This window comes from Arachis ipaensis, chromosome B01 (genome assembly GCF_000816755.2).
Source record: "Arachis ipaensis cultivar K30076 chromosome B01, Araip1.1, whole genome shotgun sequence".
NCBI classification, from domain to species: domain Eukaryota; kingdom Viridiplantae; phylum Streptophyta; class Magnoliopsida; order Fabales; family Fabaceae; genus Arachis; species Arachis ipaensis.
In genome coordinates, this window is record NC_029785.2 from 10,173,158 (window position 1) to 10,184,626 (window position 11,469).

Genomic DNA, 11,469 nt, shown 5'->3' on the forward strand with positions numbered 1-11,469 from the left:
TTTTAGTAACTTATTAAGTTATTATATATAAATAAAGTAATTATATTAGGTGTATACTAAAAATTAGCTATTCTAAAATATATATTTAAATATAAAATAAATATTAAAATAAATTAAAAATATTAAAAAATATATTATTTTTATTGATAATTAACTAATAATTTTTAAAATATAAACTAAAAATTATAGTAAAAAACAATAAATTATACTATTGTTGAGGGTTTTGTCGTATATAAATATGTAAGATTGATTTAGTGGTGAAATGATATTTTGAATTTGGTGGTGGTTTGGTGAACGATGCATGCAGGTGCCAGAAGCAGTAACGGAGAAGAGGTCAAGTGCATACAACAAAGGGAGAGTGTTCATCCATGGAGCCAATGAGATAACAGCCATTGCATACAAGAAACAGTTCCAAACAGACTTGGCAGCGTTCCTGAGGTCAAGATCTGTGGAGATGAAGAGAGGTGGGTCCATGTTCTTGGTTTGCTTGGGCAGAACATCTCTGGACCCCACCGACCAGGGTGGTGCTGGTCTCCTCTTTGGGACCCACTTTCAGGATGCTTGGGATGATCTTGTCCTTCAGGTAATTATTCTCTGTTCTACTCCTACACTACATTTTTATGCCTCGCTCTCTATGCAACAGTGTGTTGCACTTCCACACTACTTATTAGAGCATGTTTTTCTCATTGCCAAACCCAAAACAATTTATAAAGGCTTCGTTAATCATGTGTTTATTTAGGTGTATTTCTGAGTTGTTTAATTTAGTGTAGGTAGATTCTAATGAATTAAAATAGCTACTGCATATAACAAATGTGACTCAAAATAAATATATAATTCGTGATATAGATTAATTTGAATCATATGAATACTAATTTTATTCACGTATATAATTAGAATTGAAATGATGTGAACTTCAATTAATTTAACTCTAAAAACTAATTTATAGAATTAAAAAATATTTTATATTTATAAATCATCTAAACATCTTATCTTTAAAAGATATGAGATGCCATATATAAAACTATTTTAATTTATTTAACTTACAAAACACTCACATGTCTAGTCACTGACAAAACTATATAAGTTTTAACCGAAAGAAAAAGTATACAATAAGCTAATTCATAAGATCATTAGAAGAGAAAAAAAAAACGTTAGATATTGTGAAAAATCATTTAGAATAAAGTCACTAAAATTAGTCAATCAAATAGTATACGTCCGATGTTAGAGGTTTAATCTAAAAATTTATTATTTTATTTTATTAAAACCTTTCATTTTTAAATGTTTTTCCAACAAATATATTAATAATCTTTGAGAAACATTGAATATTCTTTCTCGAAATAGTAAATTTTGAATAATTTTATATTAAAAAAGACTTTGAAATATTTAATCATTTAATTAGAACTTCTTATACTAAACATTCTATTAAGTGTTTTTAGAAATAGAACACTGAACACCTGCTTAACAATAATGACTAAAATAATGATCAAGAATTATACTGTAGGTGATACAAAAACTTATCTTATTGTCATCATTAAAATAAGTTGATCTCATATGTCTGTTGCCCACCCTCAATTTCATCATCATGCCGGGCAAAAATAATAAATAATAATTAAGTGTTGGCTGCTGGCTAAGTTCCATGATATTGACAAACGATTAGGTTTTGGATGTTTAGAACACATGTAATCATCATCTATCATCATATCATCAAGATAGACAAGTTGGATATATATGTTTGTAGTTTTTTAACATCTATTTTAAATAAGTTATGCTACGTGTATACTAAAATGAGTCACCAGTATAAAATATATATTGGAATATAAATATACATTAAAAATAAATTAAATCACACGTATATTTATACACAAATATATTAGTGGCTGATTTTAATAACTGATTTTTGTGTACAAATAACATTTATAATTTTAAAATATCTGTCGAATTGAAAATTTGATTAACAAAGCTTTGATTATTATTTATTTCTTTTGCACGGTTAATGATAATAAAATTGTTCCAAAACTAAAGTTAGAACTTAGAACTTAGAATTACCTCTCATATTAGTAGAAACACGAATTTATAAAATCGAAACACAAAGTTACTATGGATTTTCTTGTTTTAGGTTGACATTTTCAAATAGGTGAAAGTGTACGTACAAAAAATTTTAATGCTCAAGTAAGTAAGATACTAAGATCTAAGAGATATAAGAATTAAGAGTAAATAACATATCTTAGACATGTACTAATCTTTTATTTATAGCATTTAAAAAAATTAATTAAAAAAGAATCCATACTAATATATTGATTTTAGAGTAGAGGACCCACATTTCTATTGGATACATTAAATTTTTTCTATCTATTTATATCGATCTAATAATGATTTTAGAGTAGAGGACCCACAATCACTAATAACAAATACTAATGCACGCACCAATTACTTACTTGAACTTGTACCGTAACATGTTAATCAAGATAGTACGGAATGTAATGAGACCCTTATACTTAAACCTTTGTCCTAGCATACGCACATAGTACTAATTTAACTTAAAGGATAATAATTCATGTACTTTTTTGGCCCACAATAAGAATAGGACGACCCTGAATTTCTGTAGCTAGTGATGAACTTAATTATGTAAATCGAGCATCCGCGATGACAAAGTGTTTTTTTTTTTCAAACCTCAAAAAGGACCATTTATTTACTAACTCGGTTGTTTTGGGTTAACACAACCTCTCTTTACATTATTAAAACCAATCTCGACTAACAAATATTTTTGAACTGCACTTTATATTAATTAATTATCTTTGATTTTATTCTTTAAAAAATATAAAATTAATAGATATTAATTACAATTATTTAAAATTTATTGGTTAGGAATTGTTTATCTATACTTTTTCAATTACAACCAGTGACGATTAATAATTGAGTTGCATGATGTGAAGAATAATATTTCCCACTAGGTTTCAGAATGGTCAATTGTTGGCTACTTGCCCTTCACGCTTTTAATTTACAACCAATAATAATAATAATAATAAGGAGCATTTTATTATACAAATTAAAGTTATATAGAGAGTATAAATTTTTTTTATAGTTATTTTTGTTTATTTTATTGTTATTCAAAATGTGGATCCTAGCTTTTTTAATCTCTCTTTCATCCTATAAAAAAAAATCTGTAAACTTATATCTTTACCATATAATTCACCTCATAATAAAAGCAAATGATGATATGTGGATTGAAATAATAGTATGGACAGTGATTTTGATTGTTGATGAGCACCACATGCAGGGGTTAATTAGCAGTGAGAAACGTGACAGTTTCAACATTCCAGTTTATGCACCAAGCCTACAAGACTTCAAGGAGGTGGTTGAAGGCGACGGGTCATTCGCCATCCACAAGCTGGAGGTTTTCAAAGGAGGAAGCCCTCTTGTGGTTGACCAACCGGACAACGCCAGCCAAGTCGGAAAGGCCCTGGCCAACACCTGCCGGAGTGTCTCCGGCGTCCTTGTTGACGCCCACATCGGAGAAGACCTTAGCCACGAGCTCTTTCTTAGAGTGGAGCACAGAGCTACCTGCCATGGCAAAGACTTGTTAGAACAACTTCAGTTCTATCACATAGTTGCATCCCTTTCTTTTGTTCAATCATAATTTACAATTCACTTAGAAGAAAAAGGGGGCAAAATGTTATGTGTATTTATTTTGTATTATATACTAATTAAGTTTCCATATATGTTTCTTTACTATTAAAGTACTGTTGAACTCCCTTTTACGTGGATTATGTATCCCAGCGAATGATATTAGCCTATGAAATAGAAATAAATACATTTAAAAAATGTGCTGTTCACTTGTTTCCCGTTCAAGAAAAGAGAGACGACCCTTTGTTTGATTGTCAGAAATTATAATAGATTATTTTAAAATTTTATTAGATTAAAACCAAATTATAAAAAAGATAAATATAAAAAATATTTGATAACTCGGTCAAATTGTATATTTTAAAAATTTAATGAGTAGATTACTCATGAATTAAAGTTAAAACTTAAGAATTAATAAAAAAATTAATTCCCTAACATTCCTCATTTAAAACTTGAGAGTATTGCTAAACATTTTCCAATGTTAAGAACTTGTATCTTCTATAATTGAGTAAGGACTTTGCTTTGTAAAGTTCATGCAATAATACCACCATGCATCCAACTCTTTTACGAACCAGCACCAAAGGATAAAGCAACATGTATTAAGAAAACCTTTAAATGACAGATACAACATACACATCTCAGAACAGTTCCTCTCTAGTTGCTTGTAACTGAAAGATTATATTCCTACAGCAATAACTAGTGAAGTGATAATGCTACAAAGATGAAAACTATGGTTGAAAATACATCTCTATTATTAGGGTGATGCGGGGACTGGTTCAGAACCAGAAACATGGGAAGCAGCATCTTCTTTTGATATGGAAACATAGTTCAGGGGAGCAGATTGTCTATCCCTTTTCCCATCTTTTGATGTAGACTTGCTTCCATTCTGATGGGCATTCAGAGAGAGTCGTCGGTTAGGAGTGCCGTTAGCTCCTCCGTTAGCACGAGGGCCAACTACCTTCTTGCTGCCAACCGGCCGAGCAGGGCTGGGTTTTGTGCCAAAAGGAGAATCCTGTTCTGTGTTTTGCTGTTCATGATACTTCTTTTGGTCCTACAACATGTCAAGGTATGGGTGGTCAAATACTCATTCCATTTGTGTTACTAGTTACTAACCAACTTTTTGGGAGAGCTAAAAGTTCATAATTCAACAAATATAATGGTGACAGAAATAGGGAAATCTGATAGTTTACTTTGACCAAATGACTAATCAATTATCTCACTAGAAAAACTTACCCTCATCCTTCGTTTTTCCTCTTCCCTTTCATGCCTGAGCATGGCGTATTCATCTAACATAGCAAGAAGAGGAACACCGTCGTATGCGAATGACATGTCATGAACTTCTTCCCATGCTCGAGTTCTAGCAACCAATGTGTCAACCAAAGCTGCATGTTTTCGTGTAAAGAACCAAACTTAATTATTCTGGGTTCATGTATGCCAAGAAACAAGTGAAGTATCACTCACCAAACAAATAGGAGTTAAATGCAATACACTCAGTTGTAAATAGAAAGAGTTCTGTGTTTGATTGCATTCATTTCTACCAACCAACAATAACAGCAATCCATGTAAGACTTGTATACTATAAAATAAGTCAAAAGAATTTATAGTTATAATAAAAATATTAATGTATTCTTCCAGAGTGATGATATTGCTACTACTTTTGATAATGATACTCCACATATTATGTTTTTTGCATTGTATATTTGCATGAATTTGTTAAAAAAATAAAGGAGTGACATTATTGAAATAGGAGTGACAATATTCATTCCCAATTTTCAATAAAAAAACAGTATCACAGAATTTCATCTAGACCAAGTTATCTTATTGTTTCTGATCATACAAAGCCCACATTACATATTTAATTGAAGGAAAACTTGAAGTTACTTCAATAATGTAGCACATTCTTTATTACTATTAGTGTAAGGGTTTCTATGCTGATGATGCATAAAATTACGAATAATTTCTGATGGATGTTAAGTCTTGACCTACAAATACCTGGAATTTTGTTGACTAGTATCCTAGCTTTCTCTGCACGTTTCAGGTTTAAGTGTGCACCTCTGCTTGCATTATACCTGTTATCATCCTGCTTCGCAATGCAGTGTTAGAATCATATGGGTAAAATAACAAATTAACAATCCATATAAAGAACATTGTCTGGTACTCTAGTTTTCTACGTGGCAACAGAACAAGGCATATTGCTACATCATAGCATATGAACTATGAATGATATGATACCAAATATTAATTAATAATAATGAAAATGAAAACATAACATCAAAGATATACAGTTCTACAATAGTCATTAGTGACGATAAATTGGTTAGCACAAAAACATTATGGTTGATTACTCGCTTATATTAGGCAAAACAAAACTCATTAAAAAATACAAGGGAATATGCAAGTCAAACTATCAAAGTATTCTTGAAAAAGAATCACATGATAGAGAGATGACAGTATGTAATTTCCAAGAGACAACATTGAAGTTTCATTTTATCCTTTTTGATGCATGAATTGACGTCAAAGCTGTTAATCTAATAACATTAGCATGTCTTATAATGTAATTTCTGTGTTATAGTGATATTTGTCAGTATTATAGCTTTATGCTAATGATATATTATTAGCTGGAATTCTCACCAAATGATGCTAGTTTCAAGAATTTCAGTTTAAATTAGTAATTTAGTACTGAGAAAAAATAGTGCAACATCAACCAGAGAGAGACAGATAAAGCAACAAAAAGGTTCTTATTCGTACCCGATTATAGTCTTCAAGCCAGCTCTCTTCCTCACATGCTGACATCCACTTCTCAACCTTGTCCAATATTTCTTTTCGGCTTAAAGCTTCTTCTTTCGCCTTTGCTATTTGATTGTCCATGTCAGCCAGCAATTCAGTTGGTTCGATGTTTCCAGAATCAATCAGCGACATAATCTTCTCTCGAGCAGCTTCTGGCTCTATTTCAATATGAGCACGGGCAAATATCTCTTCAAGTTCTGCTTGCTTCTTGAAAGCAATTTCTTTCATCCTGCTGGCTTTCAGCTGATCGAGCCTCTCTACTTCCACTTCAGCCTTAAAAACAAAACAATAAACAATCAGAAACCATAACATTTGGAGCCCGAATCCATAGCTTTCAGGTGGTCATCAATACCTGCTCAATCAGATCCAAAGCAAGAGCACCAGGAACAGTGACTTCATCCACAGAAGTTGACATATTGCAGGTAACATGGTCAAATAGACTTCTCTCCTCCGGAGGAGTATCCATTAGATTCCACAGATCAACCAACTGGGAAGCCAATTCTTGGAGCTGCAAGGGTGAATATATAGATCACAAAAAGAGTAACGAAGATTGAACACACCGCTTTTCCTTGTAAACATGAATGAAAATCCTGTATAACTAGCAGCCATATAAGTAACAAACACCAGTACATTAAATAAAGTATCACAAAACTAACATACGGCATTATAAACTCATTACCTTGTGTAGCCTTTTCTGTTTTTCTTCATTCAGTGTTGATACTGTATTAGCCAACCGAGCTAGTGTGCCGTTGCTTATGCTTTTGGAGTTAACACTGGTAGAATCATCTAAGCTCGGATGAACCTCAGTCACAGTACTCAAGAAATCCATACCAAGGACCGAACAAAGATCATGCACAGTACTCACAAATTCGTGAACCTTGTGCAACCTCTCACTCTGCAAGGGAAAGCAACCAATTCTCAACCTGTTTGTAAGTGAATAATTGAATTTCTCAAATGTATAACCGTTATATACCTTTTCCTTTTGAAGTTCTTGTAGTTGGGATTGAAATTCATCTAATTTCTTCAAGGACAGATTAGACTCATCAACTGCGGGCGGTCCTGTCTGATCACTAGGGCTCAAGTCGCCAGCAATCTCTCCACATATCTTTTCAATCTGCGACTGCACATCCGAAAACTCCTTTACTCTTTCATCCTTTTGTTGCCATAACTTTTCAAGTATTGGTGCTATAGCTGCAAGCTGTTCCTTGATAGTGCCCGAAGTTTTTTCCGGCTGGGGGCCAAAAAATACACATGGGAAATCAGTTTACCACTTTAATATCTAAAAACATATAAAACAATTCTATTTGCAGTTTCTATTGATGCCAATATAAATGCATATTTAAGTAGTTACTAACCATTCCAGCAAAGCCCTTCTCTCCAAGAGCCGATAGAAGATTACAAAGCTCAATCTTAGCATCAGATAAAGATTGAAGAAGGCGTGCCCTTGACTTAGCAGCCTGTTCAACCTTTCTCTTGTACACATCCAAGCACTCTTGCTCTATTTGAAGAAGCATCTTGTCTCGCTCCTCATCGCTCTCTCCAACTTCATCCCATATTTCCTGCAGCAAAAGAAAATAATCTCAAATAACACATAGACCATGCACAACGGCTGTCACACGAATGATAGCTTTAATAAAGTTACCTGCAGCTTATTTAACAAGGAACCACAGGTGTCTTCTCCAAGAAGAGGATTTTGTGAATCTGTCACTGCCATTGAAGTTCCAGCACACCCTAGTCTGCACAGAACAGAAAAAATAAATCAATAAACAAATAAAGAGAAACATATGGAATTTCTTTCCTCTTCCCTCAAACATAAGAAATTCAAATATTTCTTTATTAAATTAAAAAAAAAAATGCCAAAATGTCCAATTTATATATGTAGATATGTGTTGCTGTCGAATTCAATGAACTACATATGCTAAGATCTCTTGGCAGATGTAGCAACTATGCACATCATTTAGCATTGAATCATAATATATAATGTAATACCGAACTAAACACAATGCAGAAATAATCACAACAAAAGAACAAACAGAACGGGACAGGAATGAGCAAGCAAAACCTATTTTCTCAACCTTAAAAATTAAAATGCTTTTGACTCATTAAAGCTATTTTCTCCAGTGACGGAAGAAAAATTGAAAGAATAAAATATAAGAAAAAAGAGATAGTTAGTCTCAGAATGGAAAGAGAAACGAGAAGGATCATATTCAACAAAGTATAGTAGAAGCGGAAGCATCAAATTCATCCTAAGAACTAAAATCAACAAGACACTTTTGACTCACAATAACTACAAAGAACCAAGCACAACAACATTTTGCAAGTAAAAAAAAAAATCCTGAACATGAAGCTACAGTGAAATTCCACTGAAAACACAATCAATAACAAAATCGATAACAGCAATAACAGTAAAATAATGTTGCAAAGGCAGAATGCATAGAAAACTTGCAATGAGAAAGTGATAGAAAGGGAAACAAGTGGTATTAGTAAATAGATCAGGAGCAAGAAGTGGAACACATTGTGAGAGAAGAAAAAGAAGAAGAATGAGGTGAAGGCGGTGGAAGCTGAAAGAGTTGTGTTGGTTTGCTTACCCAGTTGGATCGTCGCTTTGAGAGTTTCTTTGGTTTTCAGATCTAAGCAGTACACTCTTGTCACAGACACGGACACAGTGCGTGGATTATGCGAGAGAAAGAGAGAGAAGAGAGAGAATGGGAGTGTGTTTTGATTGTCCGAGTTAGTATATTGGGCGGGGTTGTAGAAGGTAATTACGAATATGCCACTGTGTCTGTCACCTCACCTACGCTACACGCTCTTTAAATCATGGTCGCTCCTTGTTGACTTATACGGAAACAACATTTTCCCTATTGACTTAGTGTCGTTATTATTCATCATTCAACAATAATCGCTATATGGATTCGAAATTGAATTCACACTTCTTGATTTTGAATATTACACTTTAAGATTACGTTGTGAAAACTAAATATTTTTTTTTATACAAAATTAGAAATCATAAAATAAAGAGAAATTTTAGTTGGTCAGTATTTTTTATTTATTTTTTATTTATATTTACCTCTGTAACATTTCGCAATAAAAGGGATCGATTATTAAATAAAACTAATGTATTTTTTAAACAGATGATTATTTAGGAAAACAATAGAGGGTAGACCAGAGCATTTGTCACCATAACCAGTACAATTGTCACAGGAACTTTCTGGAAATGTAACAAAAGTACAAAACTAGCTTTGTTTCCAAGATTTAAAGATCGAAGTCGCAGCCACATGATTGAAGAAAGAGATAAAAAGTTACCACCATATCACGACTGATTGTTAACATCGGTTGTTTTCAAAGCAAGTAATTGAAATGTAGCTTTTTCCCATGGGTTCTTGTGGAAAAAAATAAATTGTTTTGAATATCTTATTATGGGTGCCTTCTACCAACGGGATTAGGTTAAGAAATTAATTAAGAAAGGTGAAATTCTTAGGTCAATGAGTGAGTAAATGACCAAATAATTATTGTATAAAGTGGAAAAGACAACAGCCTAATGACATATTTGGCCTCTACTAAGAGTATGGGATAAAATTGGATCGCCGTTATTGAGAATGGGCTACGACAATATTTGTGACGCACTAGGCCTCCACCAAAGAGCGTATGTACGTACGTTGTACGTTTACTGGCTATAGTACTTTTAAACCAACTTGAGTTGGTCGAGTGGTCAACTCATTAGTCCTTGACCTGTCGAGTTAGAGGACATCATGAAAAACAAAAAAAAAAAGTTATAGTACTTTTAATTTCTATGGCAACAACTAATTATGTTGTGAACCCTAAGTAAAGAACTAGAGACTGTTTTCACTAATCCCTTCATAAGTTCTGGCTTAAATTCTGAAATCTTAAGATTTTCAATCTTGCGATTTGCACGATGATGCTAACTCTCAATGGGTTAAAGGAGAGTCATGGTGGATAAATGTTGAAAATGATGGTGAATATTGATAACAGTCTGGTTATACATACAAGTTTTTTTTGTAATCAAATTTAACCAAATTAGTCCAAACCCAATAAAAACCAATCTCAGATTAAAGTGCGTGTAAACACGCGCTCTCGCAACTGTTAAATAGCGCGAACGTTATTATGAAAAACGCTTTTTCTTCCTCGATCAAAACTATGACGCTCAAAATTCAAACGATACTCAAAATCTCTCAAAATCGTCACAAAAACTTAAAGAAATTTCAAAGCTAAGTTCGAAATCTTCACCAAGAAACACAAAAACAGAAGACGAAAGATTATTGAAAGTACTGTTCACTAAACGTCCAGTTTTCTCACGTTTCTCTTTCTCATTTCGATCGCAAAACACTAGATAGTCATATTTATGTTTAGGGTTTTGCTAGGTAGACACTGACTTTTGTGAACAATGTGAACAATGGCTCTAGTATTGACCCAATAAAATAAAAAAACACTCCACCACAAATCACCTCATAAACTCTAACATTAGGATAACCATCCGCACACCTAGTAAATTGAACATTCAGTCATTATTAACTGTGCATGAGTAAACCGAATCAAAAGAAATAACCATCCAATTAAAAATCAATATAATCAATCATCCGCATACCTATTGAATTGAACATCCAATATATCCATTGTTCACATTGTTTAGTATTTTCATTGTCTACCTATACTTTTCCTTATGTTTATTTAGTAGATTCATTTTTTGTTCTTGCGTTAAAGTACATATTACTATTCTTATTATACTGTTCATTTGGTGATAACTGTGTTGGGTCAGTGTAAAAATGTTACATAGTATTTCTCGTATAGTTTAACCTATATTTGCATCTGTTTGAGGGATTTGAATATGTTTTTGTGCATGTTTGAGGTGTAACAACTTTCGAACTAAGTTTGTCTATAGTAATCAGTAACAATTTCCGGTGTATTTTATGTGAATTGATATGTACTTGGCGCTATTGTCCTCTTTTTACTGTAGCTAGAGAACAGAATATTGTTCTTGTGCTTCTGATGTTATTTTGTACATATTTTAGTGATTTGCATATGTTGTTTTTCATTTTCAGGAAT

At 32.7% G+C, this 11,469-nt stretch overlaps 2 protein-coding genes across 2 annotated transcripts in view; one reads left to right on the forward strand and one right to left on the reverse strand.

The window, feature by feature from the left end:
- LOC107616468 (indole-3-acetate O-methyltransferase 1) overlaps nucleotides 1-3,822 on the forward strand; it is a 6,092-nt gene extending 2,270 nt beyond the window's left edge. Inside the window, exons 3-4 of the mRNA XM_016318424.2 lie at nucleotides 308-583; nucleotides 3,278-3,822. Coding sequence (XP_016173910.1) covers nucleotides 308-583; nucleotides 3,278-3,637 — 636 coding nt within the window. The 3' untranslated portion in view covers nucleotides 3,638-3,822. The remainder of the gene's footprint in view (nucleotides 1-307; nucleotides 584-3,277) is intronic.
- Nucleotides 4,184-9,149, reverse strand: LOC107621469 (65-kDa microtubule-associated protein 1). The gene is made up of 10 exons (XM_016323515.2): nucleotides 8,997-9,149; nucleotides 8,051-8,144; nucleotides 7,764-7,967; nucleotides 7,382-7,639; nucleotides 7,088-7,303; nucleotides 6,761-6,916; nucleotides 6,370-6,681; nucleotides 5,614-5,701; nucleotides 4,855-5,003; nucleotides 4,184-4,672 (listed from the first exon to the last, which is right to left on the reverse strand). Exons 2-10 carry the CDS (start codon nucleotides 8,120-8,122, stop codon nucleotides 4,376-4,378), a joined length of 1,752 nt encoding a protein of 583 aa, XP_016179001.1. The 5' UTR covers nucleotides 8,123-8,144; nucleotides 8,997-9,149; the 3' UTR covers nucleotides 4,184-4,375.